At 37.9% G+C, this 25,910-nt stretch overlaps 3 protein-coding genes and 1 long non-coding RNA gene across 14 annotated transcripts in view; 1 reads left to right on the top strand and 3 right to left on the bottom strand.

Annotated features, from left to right (window-relative positions):
- The window catches only part of scap (SREBF chaperone), a 29,399-nt gene extending 20,745 nt beyond the window's left edge, over positions 1-8,654 (bottom strand). Inside the window, exons 1-3 of one of the 5 annotated variants that reach the window (XM_007569897.2) lie at positions 8,441-8,654; positions 3,844-4,044; positions 257-374 (exon numbers count right to left, since the gene is read on the bottom strand). In XM_007569897.2, the coding sequence (XP_007569959.1) occupies positions 257-374; positions 3,844-3,965 (240 nt within the window). In that variant the 5' untranslated portion in view covers positions 3,966-4,044; positions 8,441-8,654. Of the gene's footprint in view, positions 1-256; positions 375-3,843; positions 4,045-5,758; positions 5,783-5,817; positions 6,366-6,841; positions 7,095-8,440 lie in introns of those variants that run through there. The other 4 variants (XM_007569895.2, XM_016680629.1, XM_016680630.1 and 1 more) reach the window with 4 other exon arrangements.
- On the top strand, positions 1,149-25,475 carry LOC107838403 (uncharacterized). Its single transcript, XR_001664462.1, has 3 exons — positions 1,149-1,160; positions 5,658-5,664; positions 24,429-25,475. It is a non-coding gene; the product is annotated as an uncharacterized LOC107838403 (long non-coding RNA).
- Positions 8,913-11,896, bottom strand: elp6 (elongator acetyltransferase complex subunit 6). Its single transcript, XM_007569894.2, has 7 exons — positions 11,609-11,896; positions 11,357-11,435; positions 11,190-11,260; positions 10,946-11,070; positions 10,346-10,553; positions 10,077-10,238; positions 8,913-9,943 (listed from the first exon to the last, which is right to left on the bottom strand). Exons 1-7 carry the CDS (start codon positions 11,660-11,662, stop codon positions 9,818-9,820), a joined length of 825 nt encoding a protein of 274 aa, XP_007569956.1. The 5' UTR covers positions 11,663-11,896; the 3' UTR covers positions 8,913-9,817.
- Positions 20,109-25,910, bottom strand: part of cspg5a (chondroitin sulfate proteoglycan 5a) — a 51,612-nt gene continuing 45,810 nt past the window's right edge. For 5 of the 7 annotated variants that reach the window (XM_007569887.2, XM_007569889.2, XM_007569890.2 and 2 more), the window contains one exon: positions 20,109-20,949. In XM_007569887.2, the coding sequence (XP_007569949.1) occupies positions 20,782-20,949 (168 nt within the window). In that variant the 3' untranslated portion in view covers positions 20,109-20,781. Of the gene's footprint in view, positions 20,950-22,874; positions 22,977-25,910 lie in introns of all 7 variants that reach the window. The other 2 variants (XM_007569892.2, XM_007569893.2) reach the window with 2 other exon arrangements.

Raw genomic sequence — 25,910 nt, 5'->3', positions numbered from 1 at the left:
AAGGATTTTTCATAAGAAGTTATATATTATTGCGTTTTAGGCAACAAAAGTTTTTCTTTTCTATTTAAAAAAAATAATTTAATTGTTTATTTTAATCTTTTAATGTATTTCTAATATTGCATTAAAAAAAAGACTTTGGCGGCTTAAATGAAAAACAGAATGTGCCAATTATTTTATCCGACTGTCATATTAATCAATTACTAAGACAATCAGTAGTTGCAGACCTTAAATACATGTGTGACTTCTAATCTCTTACCCAGTCTGGCCGTTCTAGGTCTCCCAGAGGCTCATGGGAAGGGACGCTGTAGTCTCGCACCCCTGTGGTGAACTCCACAGGACCCGTCCCGGGCAGGGGAAGCCTCAGCAACGGATAGCTGGCAGAACGACAACAGAGATACTACCTGTGAGTCCGGATGTGTTTTCAAAATATATGTCAAATATTTTATTAGAATAATAAAATCAAAGAACCGGTTCACTGTAAGAGGCCACAAAGAAAGTCACAAAGAACCGACAGTCATGAAAAATCTGGGTGTTTCCTTGTCTGTGGCTGATGAACTCCTCAGGAAAGATGAAACCGGCACCTCTGGCTTTTCCTGCTAGTCCCAGTTGAACAAGTTGCATAAAGAGGGAAGTGTTTCATTTTTCTCCTACAGCTAGGTTGGTCCATCTCAATCAAGAGTCAACACCATTTACATGCCTGGGCCTGTGTGGGAGGCAACATTGTCCTGCTTGTGCTTACATCAATAAAACAGGAAAAATGCTGCCAGTACTGAGCTGTGGATGATGAATGGAGATGTGTGTGAGATTCTGATTTTTCTCTGAGACAGGTAGAAAAATCCAGAGGGAGGCATGTCAATGTTTGCAAATGTACTAATAAAAGCAAAGTCTGTCACAACAAGCAATAAATACATTAACCACATGATAAATCAAAATGAGTTTGATCATTTATATCTACACAACAATAACTAGAGATGCTTCCATTTAATACAATTTAAAAGCTACAGTTTGAAAGAATTTGCAAACATTTGATACTTTTCAACTTTTAAAAGTAGTTAATTTTCACCTTTTTTTCTTCCTACAAAATCCTGCCTGGCACTTTTGCCTGTTCAATTTTTGAAATGCAATCTTGGTTACAGACTTCATAATTCATTTTAATTATTGTTGTTGTTTATTTTGGATATTTAAAGTGTTTTGCAGTTCCAGTGTTAGATGTTCTTCAGAAAGATTTTTTTACCTTTGAGAGTGTACACTTGCATTAAAATGTCATTATCATTATTAGAATAGTTGAAAGTGGTCTCAAAATGACATTATCATCATTTACCACAATAATATCTGGGACAATTTATCACCGAGAAAGACTTTTTTTCTTTCATCTCAGGCTTAGTGACATCATCTCCAGTCTTTAATTTCTCTTAGTCCTAAACTGACTCAAAGCAGCATTCTCAAGTTAAAAATAAAACTGAGGGCTTTCTGTCTGAATCAATTAGTCTTTCTTGCAGAGTCTTGCACTAACTGGGCGCTGTTGAAACAAGACAGAGAAATCTCAGTTTGCAGAGTCACTCCGTTTTGATTAACACTGAGGATCCATGCATTCCCTGAAAGTGCATGATGTGCTCTTGTCCAAATATTTTTTACTCCTTTAAAAGTATTTGTTCTCTCTCTTTCATCCCCCTCCCTCCATTAAGCTTTCCATGGCCTCCTCCGGTGCTTCTAGGTCACTGTACCTACACAAAAGCTTCTTTTGTGTTTGGCCAAACCCCCTCTTGTCAGGCAGATGGAGAGACAGGCACCCCATTCTCACAGGGCCACTTTCTCACAGCCCCAGCATTGCCTTTAACAGCCCTGTCGATGAGCTCTTTCCTCCCTCGCTTTCCCCTCGGGTGGCAGCCAGCACCCTGCCGCAGCGTGCTGCAGGGTGAACACGCAGCAGGTGCATGAGTGTGTTTTAGATTGGCGAGATTGTTTTACAATCCCTGCACTGATGGGGCCCAAGCAAGTCTCTGACCTATGTCCTCTCCTTAGGCCACTTATTTAGCAAGAGCAGGCACTGTATGTGCACGTGTTAAGTGAGTGGTGGTGCTGCCAGAGGGGGAGCTGTTATGTGTGTACAGATGGCCTTGAACTCAGCCAAATCTTCTCTTTATTCTGTGCAGTTCAGTGAGTCCACACTGTATGATAACTTTGCTCACCTTTCATGTGTTATTGGGGCGGCATGTCAAAAACGGCAAATGAGTCTCCAAAATATTTTTCACAAGAGTCAGAGCAAAGTCCAAGCTCTGCGAGAACAGAGCAAGTCTGAACCTAAAGTTTTCAAACAGCCGTAGACGAAAAGGTGTTTATAGCCTCTAAAAGAGCTGCACTTGAAAACAAGGGAGACATCATCGCAAGATGAAAGAGGCCCTCCTTTAGCATGGAATATAAATAAACACTCTTTAAACTACTTGTCCAAAATAAGCATTGCATAAAACAAGAGTCATTAACAAGGTTTCTGGAGGTTTTACCAATTCAAATTCAAGACTTTTTAAGATCATAATGAGTGGAATTGAAGACCTATATCTCCACTGAAATCTTCAAACTCATCCAGCCAATTGGTGATAAATTTGCACATACCCACGACGGACACAAAAAAAGCTAGCTACCTAGCAAGAGTATGTTAGCAGTAAGTTAGCGGCAGCATCAAGTCACAAAACGCAATGAGGACGTCTGAGTGTGTCTCAAACTTTTGTCTGATAGAAAATCCTGTAAGATGAACACATACATATAAATAGGAGATTAAATAGTTCCATCAAGACAAAATTTAAGACTTGTCATTGACGTATTAAAGGACAACTTACAGATTTCAGCTATTTTAAGACCTTAATTTTAGATAAATTAATTTAAGACTTTCAGGATACACAGACATCCTGCTCTTTTAATATGAAAATAAATAAACACACTTTAAACTACAGTATTTTCCAGAGTGTAGGTCACGTTTTTCCCCATTTATCATCCTGCAATTTATTATAAATGAGATTTATAATCACATTTTTCTCCCTCTTCGTAATGTATTTTTTAGTCTAGAAAAAAATAGAGTACATGTCCAATAATGAATCGCCTAAAACAAGAATTATTAATCAGCAAAAATATAAATAAAAAAAAAGTTCTGATCTACAAAAAGCATAGAGAAATATTTAACTCATGTTTGTTAAACATGAGTTAAATATAAATAAGAAAGCGCCTCTTAAGACTATTTCACACTTTGACAGGTACAACCACAAACCTCAGAATATTTTTCACCAGTGTGATAGACCAACATATAGCAGCATGAAAGAATGTGAGAAATAAAAAAGGGGCTGTTTTAACATTTTCTTTCAAATAAAAATCCCGAAGCTCCTGAGGTGAATTTCAATGAAGTCAGTTGCTCTTAAATGTCATCTCTGCCCCAGCATCAAGTCTTTTGCAGCAACTAACAAGCTTTTCTTCTTGTATTACGACTCATCCTGCCCCAGGATGCTTGTGAAAAAAATAAAAAATAAATCACTCCCACAGCATAATGCTCCCACCACCCTGTGTCATAAAGTGAATCATGAGTTTATCAGTGTCTTAATGGGGTTAAATACAAATGCACACCACAATGTTAGCATTTCATTTGTGAATAAAAATTGAAAACCATGCAGAATTTTTCCTCCATTTCACAATTAAACACTATTTGTGTAAATGATGTACATAAAATCTCAAAGTACTACATTGAATTTTGGGGGGAAAATAACTCAAGGGGCATGAATACTTCTACAAGTCCAAATGATTATGATGTATAAAAGAAATGAGCACAGAAGCATAAGTGCCTCATCACTGGGAACCTACCAGCAGGTGAGGATGCTGGCAGAGGTGAAAAGGATGATGGGTACTGGGTAGGAGGCACACAGCAGCCCGTGGCGGTAAAAGGCCGCTGAGATCTTCTCTCTCAGCTGCTCGCGCAGCGTCATCCTCGTGCTTGTGGTCAACTCCCGGCCATTGGGAAGCACAGGGCGGCCGAGGACGGTGCGCCGCGGAGCATCCAGACACCTGAGTCCAAATATGTGAAAAGTTCAACAGGTTTACATTACAAAATATCTTGTCTTTCTCACCAACAACCTGAAATCAAGGCAATCTCTTAGAATGCAGGAGGAAAAAAAATATAAAGTACATTTCAGGTCTGTCAAGATTTTGTTGCGAAACTCCAGAAGAAGTGATAAGAATGATTCAAGTTGGTTCTTATAAGGGAAATTCCTATACTACATTAACAGAAAAAGACACTGTGACGCCTTCAACACCAGACCAATTTTACACTCCCACTCCATTAGCAAACATGGTGGCGACTGAAAAAATGACCTGTTTTCCTTTCCAGCTCCAACTGTGGTCACATGCTAGACAGTGTTAAACACACAACTCTTTCAGAAGCCAAAAAGGTGTGGGCACATTCCCGCTGGAGAAAACATCCAACTCAAACCATCCACACCTGGAGGAAAACAACACTTACAAGCCCATTTTCTTGGAAGACATTCTGGGTGTGTTTCCATGTTAACAGGAAGGAATAAAGGGGAGTACACGCCTAACTGCTGTGTGTACTCCCAAACAGCTCAGACTTTACCAAAACATTCAGAAAAACTAATGAATAACTGATTATCTTAGGGCTGACAACTTTGACCGGATTAATCATGATGAATCAATTATTAAGATAATATTTAACCAATTAAGTAATTGATTAATCATTAACTGGAGTACAAAGACTCAAAAAAACCATTTGTTGAAAGAGCATATTCAGAGCAGTAAATAGGCCAAAAACAAATTCATTTTCACTAAAGATAAAAAACATACTTTTGCTCAAAATAATTTCTGTTTTTGCACCTTTTGCTATCCAATTATTCATCTGTTAAATGAAAAAATAATCAGAACTCAGCCGTACACTGTATTGATGTAAGGCAAAAAGAATGGGCTGAGCTTTTCACACGCTGATGTTAGAAGTATTTTTTAGCTGCAGATGCATCCTTTGCTACAAATGATCAAAAGGAATACCATGTTATTGCAATTTAGGAAATTTTTTTTTTTTATTTTCTTATACAGGAAAAGGAATCAAATAATTGTTTAGTTTGCAACTCTTAATGTATTTCTTATTTGTATAAAAACACTAACAGGGTTAGACAAAAATGTGCAGAACATGCTAAATATTCTAAAAATAATAAATCAATTAAAAATAACTGTTAGCTGTAGCCTGAGTTTCTTTTTTATTTATTGAAAAAACACTGCACTGAATATTTAATATATTCTTAATTCTTCTTTTTGTAATTACCATTTAAAAAAACCAACGGTTCAAACTAATAATATAAAAGTTCAGAGGCATAAATTCAGTAAGAATGGTAATAATCTACTAAAAAAGCATAACAAATTGTTACACATTCAATTAGAAATGGCACAAATATTAAAATTACAAACTCCAACTCTGAGCTCCTGAGATAAATACAGTTTTATTCTCACTTGAGAGCAGCAGCCTGAACAGTAACAGGTGAACGCTGTGTGAAATCTCTGTCTTCTGGGTGTTTCACCTGCTACAGAAACATCTCCCCTCCTGTATCAACTCAATCTCAGCTCCTGTCTCTTCCCTCAGCAAACAGGTGGCGTGCCGTCTCGCTTCATATCAGAGTTTAAGTTTTCCAGGCAAACACAAGCAGAGCTGCAGCGGAAATCTCAACAGCATAGGTATTGTTTTTTGGGGGGTTTTCTCACTAACCCTCTCTCTTACCTCCATACAACATCAGCCACTGTGTCAAACACAAAAGCTTCACGCCGCAGTGACAGTACCTGCTGATGGGAGAGCGGTTTATCTGTCGGGGTCCCACCTGTTTACGGCCCTTGAAAGCGGCAGCGCTGGGATTTTTTAGCCTAATCTGTGCGTTGTGGTTGACATAGCGCTGCCTTCTCGAGTCAAGCAAAGTCTGTGACGACTTGGCTCTTCCCCCCGGGAGCGACAGAAACATTCCCTGGGAGGAATTCTCCTCAGGAGCTTCTTGATCCGCTGTTATAAATACTCCAAACAGTAAACACAGCAACGGCAAGCTTACACAATGGCTTCTGCAAAGCCAAAAAACAGGAGTTTGAAGTAAAGCCTTCCCAGACTGTTACCAGAGAAGTGTCAGAGTCCCACTCATTTCTTCTTGCTAGGCATTCACTGAAACCTCTGAATGAAAACCTCCATCTTTCAACTGTCAGTTCAGCTCGCCGATGGCTGCAGGATTATGTGGGTGCAGCAGCAAGGCCTGATTCGGCAAAAGGGATCAGCAGCATCTCCGTCAGTGAACTAATCCGGGCCTGAGCTGATCGGAAACTCGGCAAGCCGGGTGCAGGCCCGGCTGTGGCCACCTCCCATTGAACTCACTCCTACTTGGGTCGCAGCTCTCAGGCCAAGGATTCCAAGACATTGCTGCCCTAAAAGCATGGCAAGGCTGAAGGAGTCTTTACAAACACCAGCGCAACAAAGAAAGTGGCCACTGGACAACGGCCAACAGCCAAGTGTTGGTAGGCAGCAGCCCCACAATGGAGGGTTTGTGTTCTTTTCAGCCAGTCTGGCAGGTGATAATCAGAAAGAGTTTGGAATACTTTAAAGCAAAAACTCTGCAAATTTCAAAAGAAATCCTTTAGACAGAAACTTTTTACCATGTCTTTGTCCAACAAACTTTTTGGCTGCATTAATAAAGCTCACTTTGGCCCTGAATGACCTCCCTTAGGTGGAGAGTTGGTGAGCTTTACAACAACACATCAGCAAAAAGAACTCAACCAAAGGGAAATCTTAAAATAAAACAGTTGGGGAGAAAGTTAAAATTCTTACCTCTTTTCAACCCTTCCAAAAAAGCCCAATTTGAAAGCCGCCCCAGGTTTCATTGATTGCAGCGGCATGTTGAAGCACCGTTAGGTATCGTGCAAGACATGCATCGAACAGCCAAAAACAATAACCACCGACATCCCAGAAAGCTTCAGGCTGCATCCATTCTCCCAGGCATAACTGCATCAAAATTCAGTGACATAGTTGCATAATGCCGAAGCATGCGCCGTTGATAAGCGGAGACCATCAGTCCTGTTGTAAACCGCAGAGACAAGCTCCCTGTGAATGAGCTGCAACACAGCAGTTTACGAGCAGAAGAGGGAAAGTTTCTGTCAATCAGTAACCAGGTCCCAATAACTAATGATGTGAGACAGGCGGACTATTTCTGTATTGGTCGCATCATTTTAGACTGAATGCTTAAGAGAAGCAGGAAAAAGACCCAGCTAATTATGTCTTATTAATTATTCCTGGAGAACAACATGCAGAAACTTTCAAACTATGTAACATTTATTACTTATTATCCACTCACTGTAAATTTAACCTAATATATTTCAGAGTTGTTAAAATTATTTAGGAGTTTTCCCAAGAGAGAAAGCACATGAATAGATGGAGGGGAGCTGATGCAACCTTGTTGCAACATCATCTGCAAGTTATAACACGGACATTACAGACATACCCAGGGAGCTGCGTGTGTTTGATGCAACAGATCAACACCACATTGAAAATATGAGCCACTTCAAAAACCTAAATTTGGCACTTGTATATTAAAAGGGACAAGTTACAGAAGTTTTGAACTATTATTGCCTTATGTGTTTACTTCAGGCAAACCAACAGCTCACTTGAAACCCATCACTTAGAATAAACTGATTCACTTTGCAGTTGACACTTCCCTAACTAGCAGCACGATCCTATTAGTTTCATCTGCTTCAAATTAGCAAACAACTAATACATCATGTAATTAGCACCATGCATGCATGTTTTAGACTTGAAACAATATTTAGCATCTATAGATTCAATCAATATACAAAAACCTTGCTATACAATACGTACTAACACATCATAATCTTAAATCATAAGTGCACAAGTAAAAAAAGTGTTTGTCACAACTAACAGTGCCTTAAAATGTTGATTTAATATGTTTTACCCTTTTAGAATCTATACATAGTTTGTTTTGGCACCATGCTAAAGGCTAGCACAACAATCAGACATATAGCGATGTTAGCTTCTCCGTGAAGTTAATTCCCAAATAGTATACGACTAATTTAATTCTTACATCAAGAACCAACCCGGGGAAACAAGTCACATAATCTAGTAACCAGAGAGGTAATTAGAAAACTTATTCAAAAGTATTACTATAACTATTTTTTGCGGGGGGACGAAGAATGCAATGTTAGCTTTGCTAAAACGCCAACCTGAGTACAGTCGCTTCTTTAAACGGTATATTTCGGGACTAGAGTATAGTACACAATCATCAAGAATAGGGATTAGTTACTACTAAAAGCTTTTTTTTATTTAAAGAAATTAAGTATAGCAGCAGCTTCCATGCTTTCCACTGGGCTAGCATGGCTAATGCTACTATGTTAGCTTCACTGTTAAAACACTCACCTAAACTAGCTCCAGTATTCCCTCCAAACGACTCGGTCGGTGTGGTCCTGCTCGGTGAACTAACGACCAGATGCAGTATTGTAATCTTGAAATTTATGAAACTCCTCACAGGCTCCTCTAATGTGATGGCGACACACAGCAACAACGCATAAAAACTACTGGTTGGTTGTCAAATCCCAGCAAGACCTCTCCACTTCGACCTCTCACCCCTCAGTACCAAAAACAATGCAAAAGCGACCCCAAGTGGATAAAGACCGGCATTGCACATTTTTACACAAACTTACAGTTCTATGAGAATCACCTGGATTTTTTTTATTCGCCCAAAGTACTAAACAAACATCTGGAGGTATCGCACATTTCTTTATTGTTGTCAGTAATCTGAGTATATTCTAACCTGACATTTTTTCAGAGGAAATATTCTTCACTTGTGATTAACTACTGTTGTGGCCACAGATGAAAAACAGCTGACAAATTCCAGACAAATTATTTTACTTTTTACAAAAACATTAGGTCAAGCAATAAATGATCAATCTTATCTTTTTAATTTATTTTTATTACAAAATTGAATTTTAGCACAAACAAAATTAATTTCAAAATGCTTATCCTCACTACCTGATGTTCACTAAATTGTTCAGCTGAAATATGATGCACTTTTATCATTCTGTTTCAGGTTTTAATTGACGTTTTTTTCTTCTTCTTAAAAATTCTACTTTAATATTACATAGAAAAACATGACATGGATGGACATCAAATTTGTGTGAATACATGGTTGTCAAATATGTGGCAGCAAGTCAGGAATACTGAAGAACCAACACATGCAGAGGAAATACGTGATCTTCTAAACAGCAATGCAAACCATCACCAATTCAAAATAATGGCATAATGCTTTGGGATTAGCCTCACTGCTATAAAAATACTAATTGATTACTTCTGAGTTACGTGTTTCCTTTCAAAAAGTCAAGACAGAGGGCTTAACAAGAAAAGATATTGGGGTATAAATTAGTGGAAAAAAAAACAAACTAGAGAACAGCTGCTTAATTCTACTTTAAAAGAAAAAAAAAGTTTGTGCTTTGAAAGAAAAGTATTAAGAAGTGATGAGATTGTTTCTGAACTTCAAGAAAGGTGCATGTTTGCAAACCCTACCAACATAAAAATTAAATGTATCCTACTAATTAAACATTGACATGAATATAAACAGGTAATAGATCCAATAAATAGTCACCTGGAATCAGGAAGTAACTGAATATCACAGATCACATCCTCCAGACAAGGACAATGATTATAGATCACAGATCAGGCAAATTTAGAGTATGAACATCAGTCAAATCTATATCTCCTGATTTTGAAACATCCATGTGAGAAAAACTAAACGTGGAGTTAAAGAACAGCACTGGACGTCCCACGGGCAAAAAAGGAAGCTCCTTTATCATGAACTTTGTATTGAAAGAGGTTTTTCTGCATGTGTGGTGCATCGCCTTGTCTCCTCTTCCAACAAACTTCCATCTGGAATCACAATAAGACATTTATGTTAATATATATATATCTGTATTTTTTTTATTTCTAAAACAGACATAGAAAAAGCACTACTCAACCAACACAAACATGAAAGAATTGAAAACTCTCCTCAGTCACACACCTGGCCATGTATGTCCTTGCAGTAACCCGTGGGGAGACCCTGTACATGAAGATTAAGATTACATTGGTGGATCAAACCCTTCAGTAGAACCTCGGATCCTTCATCTCCATCATCATCATCATCCTCTTCTTTGTTACAGCGAACCAGCATCACCATGTTCCCCTGTAGTCACAGAGCTACAATAAGTCATCCATTAAAGCTACCACTATCACAAATATATCAAAGTAGTGACAGCAGACAAAATTCTTCTTTTTAATATGAGGTCACACCTGCATTTGGGAGCAAACTAAAGCTCTGCAGTAATGGCTGAAGTCCAAAACGGCTCCAACGTCGACGCCCAGACTCAGCAGTACGCTGAGGTCGTCCACCAGCAGCACATTCGGCCCCCATTGTTCTGCTCCTTCCTCCATGCTGCCTGAGCCAATCATGCTGGAGCGAACAAACTCATACAGACTCCTCAGGCCGACAGGGGGGTCCCTAAAGTGAAAAAGTGGTGAATTAAGGATTAAAGGTAATGATGACTGCATACAAGAACATAATTAGTATAACAAAACTGTTGCACCAATAACTATGCATATTCTCCTTTTCTTATCCTATACAAAGTACTCATGGTTCAGTGAAACTCTATTTTGCTCTCTTTACTAGACAAAACTGCATTATAGTTTGTTTTCATAAAATAATTGCTGGCCCAAAGTTGTGTGCTCATAATGCGCCCAATCGGTTGACACAATCAATTGGTCTTCCTCACATTGAGACTTTGCTCCAAACTGACTTAAGAAAATTGACTGGATTTGATTTTATTGTATTTATAATCATAACTGGTCTAACTATATAATTGGATTTTATAAGAAAGAGCTATTTGTCTGTACCTGAGAAAGTTCATAGCTCCGCTTTCCGCATTGTTTTCCTTTGGAAGCAGAACAGACAGGCACTCCTTCAATCCCTCAAAGAAAACCAGCTGGCCTTTCTCCTTTGCTTGTGTTAAACTGACACCCTGTGGGTAAAAATTCATACAAAATAAGGAATAAACAAACAGCCATTCCTGTCATTTTCTAAATGTGCAATTTTTTGCTTCTGCCCAGAATAAAACATAGAAGGGAGGCAAGCTCTCACCAGTCTTTGACTCACTGCACCGTAGTGGCAAAATGACTGCGCCAAGCCCAGAAAACACACTTTGCATCGCGCTAAATCAGAAAACAGACATTTTATTAAAATAACATTTAAATTAAAACACTTTTTTTTTGTTTTGTTTTTATTGTTGGTGGATTTTTATAACTCACCTCGTAGGTAGAAAGAAAGGAAGTGATGAATAAGAAACGATGCGTCACTCTGTCTGTCAGAGACTAGAATAAATTCTCCCTGTCGAACAGAAGTGTGACTACATTAAGACAGGATGCAAGTACAAACACAACAGCAATATTTTCCCTGGCGTCTGGGCATAAATACCAAATATTTATAAAATACCACTCATTACTAATATAACTAAAATATTAACATTAGGGTTAAATCCAAGGCAGAAGGTTAGCTCTTACCTGTGTGAAAGAGTCAGGAGAGGTGTTGAGGATACTGTTGAGTTCTGTAAACATTGCTAACCCACTCAGCTAAACTAAATATACAACACACAACACAAACTAAGCGGTTTGAAAAACTATGTCAAACTTTTATAGTATAACGATTTGCTTAAGAGACGAAAATAAATGTCTACTCTTTAATTCATTGGTTAAAAACACGCTTTCATGTAAGTATTTGAAAGCTTATCTTGCCACACTGAGAGACATAACGTTGGAGAGCGTGTGAGTCAAAGATGTGTTTATTACAAACAGGACTGCTCACTCCCTAAATTTCTTTAATCACCAAATCAGGAGTTTGACAAGTGTAGTCTTGAAAGGTCGTGAAAGCAGTTATAAATTCAACAAATTTAGTCAATAATTACATTTAAATCGAACGTATGTGATTTTTTTCTTTCTATATTACAAATACATATTTTCTATAATATCTTGGCGATAACTGACAGTGACCCAATACAAATTTGTACTAAATCAACCAACAACATCCATTAAGAATACAACTTTTTTCTTTATAATTCTTTATTTATCATGTTATTAAATATATATTGAGCTTTTCTTGCGTTTTGTGTGGAAAAGTTCTCTTTACTAACATTTGATTTTAGAAAATTAAGAGCAATCCTGGCCCATTGACAGAGCGGTTGTCAAAGTTCTATTTTCATAGACGATCTTTGAAGACGTATTGCTGCTTCTTTGTTTTCCCTCTCTAGTTCAGTTTTTGGACAGCGTCACCTACCGATTATAATAGGTAACAGCAAAAGGCAAAGCAATGTGTTCAATCAGCAGATGGCAGTGTGTAGCTTTGAAATAGCGGAAGAGAAAATGTAATTAAATGAAATGCGATGCTTATCATAGACTATGGACATTTCCAATAAATCACCACTGAGTCACGTTATGATCATGATTATCACAACTTATTAATTTATCTTTTTATGTTCATGTTTTTAACATATTGCCATCTTAAAGATAAGACTATGGACATTATTATTTTATGACAGTTCTCTGATGCTCCATGTTAGAGAATTGCTTGAAAATAAAATAAATGAAATAATAAAATAAAATTAAAAAATGATACTGTTGGTTTCAAGTGTAAAAGCCTTGTAGGTAAGGGAGACAACTGCTTTCTTCTGTGAAGAAAGGCTTGAAGACATTGAACTGATTGTTCACGATAACCCTGTAGTGGTGCGACTAAAATAAAATCAGAATCTCACAAAAGTATTTTCATTTTATGTTAATTTATTCATAAAACATAAGTAAGAAAACAACAGTTGTCTTGCATCTTTGGAGGAACCTGTATAAAACAACAATTTGCACTCTTAAGAATAGTTCATTTAAAGGAAAACAGGCATTCATGTAGAAAGAGTCAGATGAGCTGCACTTGATGGCACACCAGTCTGCGTGTTTGCAATGTGCTGTAGCTTGAGCTGTGTGTGGTGCCAGTAATTACCAGAATCCTGTTTTGGTCCTGTTCAAGGGTCTCGACATACGTCCTGATTTTATGGCTAGCTCTAAGTTGTCCAGAATCATTGCAGCTTCTTTTCTTCTTTATGTTAAAGTCCAACACCAAACACAGTCAGAAAACATTTTACTAACCAGCCACGTTGGGGAGGTAGAGCTAGTCCATTTGTCAGAGTTTGTAGGGGTATATAGTCAAAGGTTTAGTCTGCTGGAGCTCTTTGAACACAGAGGCTGGCAGTGAGCGAGTACTTACTGGGCTGCAAACGGAACAACGAGGAGAAGGTGGGTACAAGTCATCTTCCCACCTTATAACTCTGGCCCTTGTTCTGCTGGGTCCATTTGCAGTCTTAGTGCTTGGCCCGTTTAGAACGCGGGGTTTGACTTTTGGCACCCTGTAGAGGTAGACATCGTATTTTGCCAAAGGTCTTCCTGAAGATTTGAACTCAGTCTTCTTGCTGAGGTGGAGCTCCAAGTCGATGGTTACCTTGCAGTGCAGGAGGAGAATGGTTCGGTAAAGTAACACATTTACACAAATGCCTGATGACTGATATACAAACACAGCCTCCACATTTTCTGGCACTTGTGACAAAGACGCATCAAAAGCCTTAAAATAAACACAGTTTTTATTGCAGAAGCAAAATCTCAGTTTGATAAATTCATAAAAATTTGACCATTAAGACCGGAAAACCCAGTTGCCACAGTTATTGGTGCCTCTGCCAATTCCTATAAATGAAATGTTACCAAAATATTACACTTTTACGCTCCTTATTTAAATTGATCAGTGTCATGATACTTTTAAACCTTTATTTTCTGTATTTGTTTATATTTTTGCTAATTAATATCTCGACTCAGTACTTTTATGAGACTAAATTCTTTATTATGAAGAAATTGCAGGTAGTTTCTGTTGATATTTTTGTTTTAGTGGGTCACATTTTAAACCTGCAGAGTCAGTTTTACACTTGATTAAAAGCTGCCATGGCTCAATTTTCCAGCTGAGGGATGATGCTGAGTGTCAATTACTCTTCTGTGACATCTTCTACACTTACTGAAATAAAACTGAACAAATAAAAAAGAACACATGGCAACTGTGAGTCTATAAGGTAACAGAGCCTTGGGAGTCTAGAAAAGTAGCACACATTTTCATATACTTGAATAGCTTTTTAGAGAACAGATCATCTGATTAGTACCAAAAGAAAAAAAAAATGCATAATGTGGCCTACATTCAAGCATTTCAGGTATTAAAATGTACAATTTTAAGTCATATAACCACAAATATAGTGCTTGATTGTCTGTTTACATGTTTCAGTAAGCTTAATTTGGTTGCAATGTAGGTCCAAAAGATGCAAAAAAAAAACTGTACAAAGACACTTTAGGCTTAGAAATACAGCCAAAGATGGAATAATATTAATAATAAAATCCTTATCTAAAACTATCAGGACAGAATGTGATCATCAGGAGCTTTATCATCTTAATCAGAGCGCAAATAATCTCTGCTGAAGTGAGCAGTATGGCGTCACTTTCAGCTTTTTGAAGCCATTGCCATCACCACCCTACTACTAAACCAGTTACTTGCACACATGTAATACAGGAGGTTGGGAGAACTGGGGCCACTCTGCCCTGAACTGGTAACGTATTGCCAAATTTCCATCAGAATGGAAGCCAGAGGCTCCTGTTCTGATCAGCAGCATTCCTCAGAGCCTCATTAGTAAACTAGATGGTGCCAGACTGATTCATTTAGAATCACGTGGGAGTGAAGTGGGGGTAGTTCCAGAAAAGAAAAATCCTCTCCAGCTGCCCCCTTCACTGCTTTATCTGGTTCCTTTTGGTTTCAATTTCTGCCTTTCCTCCCCAAATCTGCAAAACACACCACACACATACAGACCTGTTCCACCATAACTGTGGTTATTAAAAAACACACATCAGTTCCACGCTGAATTTTGGGTTAATTCCCACACGTGTATATTTTGCATGCATGAATAAGTGTGTCTTTGAGTGTGTGTGCCTCCTGCGTGGACTACTATGGGCATTAGCCAATCACGACAGCCACTTTGGCATCCTTACGGCATCATTCCACCACACCGTCAGCCAATCACTGGCTGCTGCCGAATCCCAGGTCCCATCTGGCTCGACTCTGAGCATCAGACAAAAATATAATCTTCACACGCCTTCAACATGTCTGTTTCTTTTCCTGTTTCCCTCTTACATGCTGTGGTCCAACACTGCATCTTTTGTTTTTAAAAAATGGTGTAGCAAGGATAGGCATGGAAAAAAAACTCAAGTGAATGACACTTGAGGTCAGTGTGACAATTTAAGAGTCAACTGAGGAAATAAAAAAAGAATTACAGAAATAACAGGACACATCTGTTCAAAACACCTGAGAAATGGGCATTTACATATTTATTTAAGTGCTGAGAATACTGTCCCTTTGACATTTTGTCCTTTAATCCCTCCTGAAAAATGATTTGATCAGGGCTTGTAGTTTCTCACATTTACAAGAGCATAACTGACCCGAAATGGATATCAGAACCAAAACAAAATTCAGGACATTCTAAACATGTTAGCACAGTTTTGCACATTTTAAGATGTGAAAATATTTACTGTTCAAAAACTACAAAAGGTATAAAGAAAAAGTGATGTTAAATTTTCTGCTACAAAAGGAAAAGTCTTCCAGAAATATTTATTCTAAAAATACTGTTAATTCAGATTCTGAGTAAACAAAAAACAGACTTAGCTCTTGATTTTATTGTTATGAGGAGAAAACCAGTTCACTTTAAATGAAATGTGGGAATGAAAATTCTGAATTTTCTATCATGCAATGTCGTTATGTTGGTTTCTAAAAAAAAAAAAAGCATTTGGTTTACGTCAGATAACATTTCTCATAGAGACTAAAAACTAAAATGTAACCCGAGTCATGATGAGGGCAGTCGTATGTGATAAGCCGGATTAAGGCTGTCTGTGGAGATCGCATGATGCCATGTTGAGCCTGAAGTGGAGTTGAGAGCGGTTTTAATTCTCTGATAGCCTCCAGTATATTACTAGATGACACTAAAGCTCTGTGAGACTTTTAATCTGCTTGGTCGGTCTGTTTGTAATTGAGTGGCTGTGTGTGTCTGAAGACACAGGACCAGAGAGGTTGTAGAGTTTGAATTTAAAATTACAGCTTCACACTGTGTTTCCATGGTGATGATGCCCAATGTCTAAAAATGCATACAAGTACCTACCGACAGCTGAAAAGTGAGAGAGAAAACAACAGGAGAGGGATGAAGAGTGTAAAAGCTGTGGAAGTTTTCTGTCAACTCGAATTCAGTTTATTATTCAAATTGATCCAAAGGTTTTCAGCTGAGGAAACCCGGCAGGTTTCATGGAGTCATTGACTTTCATTCACTCCTCCTGGACGAGGGCGTTGCAGCAGCGGACAGTCGCTTGCATTGTGTTGTTGACTTTGTAGTAATCCCTCATATGGATCATGAATTTAGAAACAGCAGAGAGGAAAGCTGCCCCTTTAGCAGCAAGAAACTTTGCTCAGAGTGAGCAGCCATCTATCACAACAGACTGGGCGTTTGAAAATATACACCAAAAATCACAAGAACTGATACAAGAGCACTTTATCAGACTTCAGTTGGTTCATCTAGGAGAGAAACAAGCTAAGCAGAAAAGCTCTAAGTTAATTTTGAAGTTTATAGGATGAAGCTACTCCTGAAGCCACTCTTTTGTTTTCTTGGTTGAAGCCTGGTAAAAGCCAGGCCCTTATTCTAAACAATTGTTTGCTGGAGGTTTGGCCTCTGCTGAAGTTATAAACTTTTACCCAACCGCAAACATTTGTCCATGATGTATGTAATGCGATAAAGTTTACCGGAAGTTGCATGTGCCGTAAACAACCATCTTGATTGTGGGTTTTGATTCATCTTCATGTTGGAGAATGAATCATTGCTTTTGACTACTACTATAGAGCACAGAGTTTCCTTTAAGAGTCTCCACATATTTGGCAGTCTTTATGTTGCCATCTATGCAGACCAGCTGCTCAGTTCCAGCTGGAAAAAAAACATCCCCACAACTTGATTCTCCCACCACTGTGTGTAACAGTGTTTATCACGCTGCAAAGTTTGGTGTGGATTCTCCATTAAACCAGAACATTTTATTTATTCTGCTGAAGCTCTCTAAGGGTTTGGCTAAAGTCTAGTGGGCTGCTATGTGTTGTAGCTCCTGTTGTGAGTAGTTTCTTCCATCTGGTCATAGTGAAATACTAATCAATTTCATACTAAATTGATTTAGTATGATATGAAATTGATTAGCAATTGATTGAGCAAGTGATGGTTGTCCTATTTCCACCAGAGTTCTGCCTATAAATGAACATTATATTCTTGGTCACCTCTATAACTCACTTCTTTCCCGACTTGTTGGTTGGTTTGTTTCGATATTTCATAATTTGTGATAAGATGTTTTGAAATACTTTTATAATATTCTAGATGAAATCTAAAAGGCTAGGGATCCAGTCTTTCTGTGATGCTTTCAGAGACGACAGTGCCGCCCCCACGCTGCCTCACTTCTCTCTGTTGGTAATATAATGCCCACTTGTTGCCATGGTGTCCTGCGGTAAATCTAGCTTCACTCATTTCAATTCAGTCAACTCTCTTTTAGTGTTGTTCTGTGTGTATTTCAGCATGTGCAGTCATGTCCCAGCTTCACAAATGTGTATTTTTGTGTGGATGTGTTTGAGAAACAGGGTGCAAGGAATAAAGAGGATGATAATCGCTGCTGTTGCTGTTTTTGAAACCAGTGTACGGCTGTTTGCTGTTCTTTATTCATAAAAAGTCTTTTATTTTACCTTTTGGAGGCTGAAATGCTCTCTGAACCCCCTGTCTATTTATCTAAAGAAAAGGAAGGGCACCCGGACTTTCCCCCACCCTTCATCCATTACTCCTCCACCCTGGGAAGAATCCGCCACAATGCTGTTGTTCAAACCGTTACTTTCACGCAGAACCAAAGGAGAAATCCAACAAAAGGCTTCAGGCACTGCGGCCTCAGCTGAGACACATTCATTACTGTTTATCAGCTCTGGAAGAATGTGCATGTATTTGTGGGAACCAATTTGTGAGTTAAGAAGTATTTTTAAAGAGACAAGGATTGTCTTTGAAGTTGAAACATAAACTTGAAACTTAGCCTCAGGAACTTAGGGCAATGAAGGCAATTCAGCCTAAAATAGCTCTGACTCAAAATTATTTGGTAAGTCTGGTGATCATAGTGCTAAAACAATTTACCTTAAAAAATCAGGACAGTTCTTGACGGCTGATCTTGGTCTTGGATTTGAGACTTGAATGAACTCAGCCAGGATGTAGACTGAATTTGATTGTTTTTAATCAATATTTAAGACTTGGTTTAGAATTTTTGTATGTATTTTATTCCAAATCATGTTCAGACAAGCATACAAGTAGAGCTAGACTCAAATCAAGTGGAAGAAGCATATTATCTAAGTTGATCAGTAAAACTTAGATCCAAAATACAAGATTTACAAAATGAGACATAGGGAGAATTTTGATTTGATATTCCACAATTAATTATTTATTATCTATACTTGATCAATCATATTTTTCAAGTGAAATGACTGGAAATGGTTCTCAAGTTTGTAACTCAGGTCTATAAAAACTGCAATGCCCCTTAGAGTAACTTTACAATATTCCAAAACTGTGTCAGTCATAAATGTATTTTTCATCTAATTCTGTTTATGCACCAAATGTGCACCTGAAATAGCTTTTATTTGCAAGCACAAGTGTGTCAGCCAGCGTGTATCCAGCTGGAAACAGCGAAAGCGTCTCCAGAGGCATGAAACATGCAGAAGCAGCACACTGGTTCCTGGTGTTCCTGTCATGATTTATGAGCAGTGAGGAGAATTTCTTGAAGAGTAAAGACTTTGCCAATGGTAGATCTCACAGTCACATCATCAGCTAACTGACCTTTTATTTTCATATATTTCTGAGGGACTATCAGCACAGAGTTTGCATTAACATTGACAAGACATCAAAACTTTCTTAGGCTCAATTTGAATAGTCTTTTAAAACTTTCTGCTGTCTCAGTCTAAAATAATTCATCTTTTAGAGGACTGTTTTATGGAACCACTGCTCCAATTTTATTGGAATTGCTGGTCCATTTTGTAGTATTAAAAAACATTAGCCCTATGAATGGATCTTAAGATTCTTACTTCACGCAAGGCATCTTCATTTTTACCCTTTCCATGTGAGCTATGTGTTTTTACAGTGCATAATAAGCAGACTATAATTCTAGAGCCCCGAACTGGCGTCACATTTAAACCATTATTATTTGTAACAGTTCAAGTTCTCGATATTACCAAATTCTGCAACTTTGACCAAGATAACCTTTGTGGAAAATGAACAAAATGGAAAGGTAAATATATCTCACCCAAAACACCCAGTTGAGATTATTTTCTTATTTACAAAAAGGGGTTTGATTTTTTTTATTTCCATCTCTAATGTTTAAAAAAGTTAAATTAGAAATCTGAAACATCTGCCAATATTTTTATCTGATTAATCATCCGAATATTCAACATGATAATCGATACTAAAATAAGTATGATTGTGGTAAAATATAACCTAGAAATAAACAGGAATGTTTCACTTGTGTTGAAGTCTGGATAAAAACACAGTTAATCGTATCTTTGGTAAAGAAATGTTTAACTCTGGCTGTTTTTGTGTAGACACTGTAGGACAAGGACTTAAGAAGCTGTGCTCAAAGCCATGCAGAAAGCGCTGGATTTAAAGGGAAGGAGAAAAGGGGAGGCGACACGGAGGAAAACACAGGATTCAGAGAGGTCATGTTAAAAAGGTTTATTTCAACAACTGTCTGAGTTTCATTTGTTTATTCTCTGTTTGAAGTCCCAAAAAAGTACAAAAAAAAACCAAGTACATCAAAGGATTAGAAATCACATCAATGAAAACCAAGACACATTGTGTTGTTTCTTTTAAATCAATCCGAGCAATACTTTTTTTTTTCAATATTTATACATACTCACTGGATTAGTCAGACAAACATCAAAACCTCTCAGTAGTTAATGTTTTTTTGTTTTTTTTTACAACAACTTTTTCTGTACGGTTTAAACTTCTGTATGATTTCTTTCTTTTTACAAAATACACCAATGCAGGCAGGGAAAAGGGAAGGTGTGTGTGACAGTGTTCACATGAAAGCGTGTTTATGTCTCGGAGCTTTTCACAGTATGTGTATGCTTCTAATGTCTGTGTGCGCATGTGTGCAGGTATGATACAGAGGAGAAAGTGAAAGCAACAAGAGGGGGAGGGGCTGCGAAACAGGGGCATGGCTGAATGTGGAGGATAGAGGAGGGGCTGGAAGGGGCTTTGGGATGGGGGCATTTTTTAGCTGGGGCAGTGATGGCGGCAGAGTTGGTGTGTGTTTTTTTTTTTTTTTTGTATTATTTGCAGCGACTGAAGGCTGCTCGTGGCAGTGGTGCCGTGTCAGAGACAGTTGTAGACTGAGTTGGTTGGCTGGTGTGTTGGCTGGTTGGTTGGTTGGTTGACCAGTTAGGCGCGTTCGGCAGCGGGCGACCAGAGAGCAGGGGAGGGAGGAAATCTGCATCTTCCAGTTGCCGACACACCGTGTCGTTTTCTGTGTTTTGTTGTCAGGTTGCTGGGGGCTGTTTCGCGTTTTGTTTTGATTCACATCATGTTGTTCTGCAGTGAGTTTACCTCCGAGGAGTTCTCCTCGCCCAGGACCTTGTGGTTCTCGTGTTTGGGGGTCAGAGAGTTGTGGATGTTGAGGGAGTCGTCCTCCTTGGGCGGAGCCTTCACCGGGTCCTCCAGCTTGTTCTGGGAATGAGGATCATCCTACACAAGAATGGGTAGTAGTGGAGGGATGGGGGGAAAAAAAGCACAGTTAGGATGGCTTAAACCGAATAAGCATTCATATTCAGCTGCAACTCTGATCCTGGTGATTTGTAGTAACTTTTTTTCTTTTGGAGATTTTACACCTTATGTAAGGTTGCAGTTCTTGAGAACAGCTTCTTGCTCTATTCAGAACTAACTCATTAAACCAAATTAACTTTAAACTTAGAGAGCTCAAGTTGGAAAGAAACATTAATAGAGGAAATAACTGAGATAAGAAAATGTAAAATATGAAAAGCAAAATAAGAAAGAATGTGCTGAAAACAAACTTAAATGTAACTTATTCAACCTTAAAGATATTCTAAAGTACCCAAGCATTTGGGAAACAAGTTTAAGCCAAGTCTTATTTATAAGACTTAGGTGCTTCTGTTACTATTCTTAACTATTTAGATTTTTAGTTGTTCAAAACAGCTGTCCTAATTACTTTTTATTCAGATTTAGGGATGGATAAGGCTGCATATGCCAGTTACTGTCTTTTGTCACATTGGGTGTGCATTGTTTTGGCTTCTGTGGGGTGATGTGTTTTCTATGAATAAATGGCATTTTAAAAATGTATCTATGTATTTTTATTTTTAAAAAATGTGGTCTGCAATGGTAGTGTTATAAAAAACACTCTTTCCTTATCTAACAAATCCAAAAAGATATTAATGACACTACACAATTTAATAAAAAATTAGGCATTTAAGGTACAGTCAGCTAAATCAAATTAAGATGCCAATGGAAACCTATTAATTGCATGATCATTACTACTTCTATTTAACTTCCTGATTCAAGTCAAAGTCAAATTAATTTACAACAGCTGCTGACCAAAGTTCACTTTATCATTTCATTACCAAATCTGCACACATTTTTCTCACTGACATTTTTGAAGATTTGAGCATTTTCTTATGGCGTTTCATTATGTTTGGAGAAGTCATTCTTTAATGAATTACTGAATCCATTCTCATCAACAGAGGCTAAAGAGAAATCTGAACAAAACATTTTGCTTTGGTGATGCACAGCCTACAATTTATTAATATATTAAACCTACAAATAAAAAACCCTATTTTAAATGTTACAGATATGTAACAATTGACCAAAAGAACCCAAACAAACAAACAAACAAAAAACAAAGGTCAGAAACAATTTACAATAGCGGAAAATTTATTGGTCTGAATGATCAACTGCTTAAAAATCACCATGCTTGGCTGGCATGTTGTCTATCGGCAGAGAGACTCTGTGGTGAGCTGCATGAGCGACAGCAACCCCAGCTCCCGTTACCCCCCACCAGGCAACCCAGGAAGCACATGCACATCCACATGCAAAAAAAAAAAGCAATGCACCTCCCATAAACTGTGAAGATCGCTCATGCAGAACACCTTCAGTCTCTGCTGTCCTTTTATCATTTCAAAAAACAAACAGTCTCCCAAGCTTATTTTCAATGTGCACCACCATCATACATACCCAAGCAGTGGCTGGAGGAGGAAAAAACAAACATTGTGCCTTAGTTGTTTCAGTTTAAGTCATCTGCATTTAATTAAGGTCAGAGGGGAAAAATTGATTATAGAGTCCATTGGAGCTCTGTTTTCCATCCTCTTAGCCCCATTAATTTTGCATGGCTTTATCGACTTGGCTGCACCGAGGCTTCCCAGGGCGTCAGTCTGCACCTCTTTGTCACAGTGGGAACCACGCCGAAGAATACCCGCCCACTCATATACACACACACATACACACAAGCAGAGTATGGCCAGATATAGATGCTCTCTTGTTCACACACACATTAAAGTCCAGACCCAGAGGCCTGTGCCACTTGCAAACACTCCCTAATTGAATGTTTGCATTTGAACTAAATGGTACTTTCAGAGAGTAAGAGCAGTGAGAGGATTTACCCGATGGCTGTTGGCCTAGATAGTAACTTCAGGCAGGACGTGCGGGTATGTCACTTCCATGGTTACGGGATAGGGGCCCTCTTTCCTCCCGTCAGCATGAAACTGGAAAATGTTTGTGTTTGTTGGATTTCATTGTTGTTGTGCATGGGTGGAGGGGTGCGGGCAGTGGGTGGGGGCACAGAGTCACAAGGACTTTTGTGTGGGAATAAACTTTTTGGGGGGGAGTGGGAACAGATATAAACAGGGTTCTGATGATGAAGATGATGATGGAGGCACATGGACGGTTCTTGATGTCCTTCTGTTAGCTATGATGGTATTCTGTTCACTGTACAATGCTTCATAAGCAAGAGGAGACAGATTTCAGGTTGATTTATGATGGCAGTCATTATTTGGTTGAGTTGGTATGAGTTTGGACTACTTACTCATGTAGGTTTATTTAACTGTTGCTTTTTCTGGGGTGTTAATGGAATATTTAAAGACATTTGTACTGATTAATGGTCACCAGGTTGTTAATTTAATGGATGCTACAAAATGAAAGATGTTTGTTTCCTCAGATGACATATACAGAAAGTTATCAAAAGGCTTTTTTACAAAGTCGGTCTAATTGAAATCCCAGAATCCCTCTCAAAGTTTCCAAATAATCATCTTACAATATTACGGACTGTCCAAATTTATCCAACGATATAACAAGTAGAATCTTGATCAGAAACCAATCCTAATGTTTGACATTTAAAATAGCAATGCTTAGGTACTTCAAAGTGTTTGGCTACAGTTTCTTTCTATTAAAACTATTTGAAAATCACAGTTTGTTGTGAGTTGCGAAAGTCCAGAAGCAGTTAGAAGCTATGATCACAATATAGTTTCTCTTGATATGTGATTTGATCAATAAATGTGCAGAGTTTTGTTGTCGTTGTCGTTGTGATTTTTTGTGAGACACAGTGACCCCTAAAGGCTAAAACTGGACATGGCAACCAAGACAAAATTGATAGAAAAATAAAACAATATATAAAAGATGTTATTTGTTTTTTTTATATGTTGTGACTTTATTTATTATAGTAACACTGTACACTGTTGAACAATTTGGAAATAAATGGAATGGATTTCCATTAGGATGTTACTTGGTTCTTCTGATTAAAGAAAAGATAGAAAACATGCATCATTCTTATTTGCTTGCAAATCTACACCAAAAAAAGTGATCAAGTTCTGTTCAATTTAAGAATGTCTTTTTTCCTGATTGTTGCAAAATGTAGCTTCAAATTACAAATTGGTCCATATTTGAGTACAAAATAGAAAGCAATTTATAATATATCTGCTTTCAGTTGATATTTGACTCAATTTAAATTTTGATTTCAATGATTAAAAAACCAACTGCATGACTTGCGTCCGTATACTTTAGAATGCTTTTACATGCGCCAACGTATTGCATAGAACTCAGGGCTCCTGAAATTCTCTCCCACGCCGTTTATGCAATCAATGGCTTCGTTTTTTTTTTTTTTTTTACTTACGTTTTTCGTAATTAAAACTATAGCTCTACATTAATGACAGTCATTACAGTCATTAATTGCTTACTGGATTAATTTAGTTAATATTACTTTGCTAAAACTCTGCACATTTACTCTCTGCAGTCATCATTTCCAGTTGCTGCACTATGAAAACTAACCTTGTTTTTCTGGTAAGGTTTATTTTTGTTTTGCCATCACAGAAGGATCTGAACCAATAACTGGTTATCTTTTCAAAGCAAACAAAAACCTCATGGTGTAACTTACTGTATGTGCTCTCCAGTTGGTCATTTGGTACCAGAACTGATTTAGCTAAACACCTTTGTCAGTGTTTTTAATTCATGAGTCACACTGTGATTGATGGGAAATATATTGTTCCAGATTTACAATGTGAAAACCTCCTGACATTGATAAATATTTTAAAAAGTAGTCCTCTGTTTAAGACTGTGTTGGCTAAGTCTGGATGAAGATTTTGTGTGGTTGTCACTAACGCAAATTAACCCATGTATGTGTATTAAAATTCACTGTAATAATGTTTCTTGTTTGTATTTACAGACTAAATGTTTGCCTCTCTCTGTGTGCTGACTATCTTAGGATGCACCAGATCTGTCTTTCTTTATTAAAGGATTTGTGATTGTTTGAATGGCACAACATGATCCAGGACCGATTATTGTTTGTAGCTTTACATGGACTCCTGTCTTTGAGAATAACAAAGTAGTTCAGAATGATTTAAATTGCTTAATTTAAATCATTCACAGGTCAGCTCAGTCGTGATAAGTCAACGAGAGCCAATACAATCGATGGAAACCCTCTGAAAAATTACTGCCGACTGCCTGGGAAATGTATTTCCTGTGCTGAATTTATTTGCTGTTGACAGAAAACAATTCCCCTCCACCGTTTGCTGCAGGGGGAAGGATACGGCTGCACTCAGCTGAATTACTTTGAGGGGAAGATTGGGGACAAGTGGGTTCAATCCACCACCATGAATGAAACACAAAGCTTTCAATTACAGCAGAGAAATAACTGTCTCAGAAAACAAGGACCTTGCATTCACCTTCTCAGTAAACAGGTTTTTTTGTAACAGGCTTTTTTCTTCCAATCAAGGTTGAGCATGTTTTTTTGTGTTTGGATTTGACCGGTGATGAGGTCAAAGGTTTCTTTGCCAATGTTTAAACCTGAGTTAAAGCTTAATGGCATCTACAGTATCTGTCTGTCTGTCTGTCTGTCTGTCTGTTGGTCCATTTATCTTACTTGTAATAATTGCAACAGACTATGGTGATAAAACGGTTGCACACGCACTTGAAAACTAAAACTACATTCAGCAGGTGTTTATTGTGTATCAAATTCAAAATAACATGTTACAAATAACATTACTAAAAAAGCAGTGAGTACTTCTATGCTTTTTGCAGTAGGACTAATGGTTGCTGTTCTGTTTTATATATTCTTCTCAGTTCAAGACTTTCAACTTTTTATCTAAAACACTTTTGTTGTCTGTATTTGTCCAGATGGACTGAGGTTTGGACTAATCAGTTGAGAG

This window comes from Poecilia formosa, unplaced genomic scaffold (genome assembly GCF_000485575.1).
Source record: "Poecilia formosa unplaced genomic scaffold, Poecilia_formosa-5.1.2 Scaffold250, whole genome shotgun sequence".
NCBI classification, from domain to species: Eukaryota; Metazoa; Chordata; class Actinopteri; order Cyprinodontiformes; family Poeciliidae; genus Poecilia; species Poecilia formosa.
The sequence above is the reverse complement of the archived record's forward strand: the minus strand, read 5'-3'. Positions and strand labels throughout refer to the sequence as shown.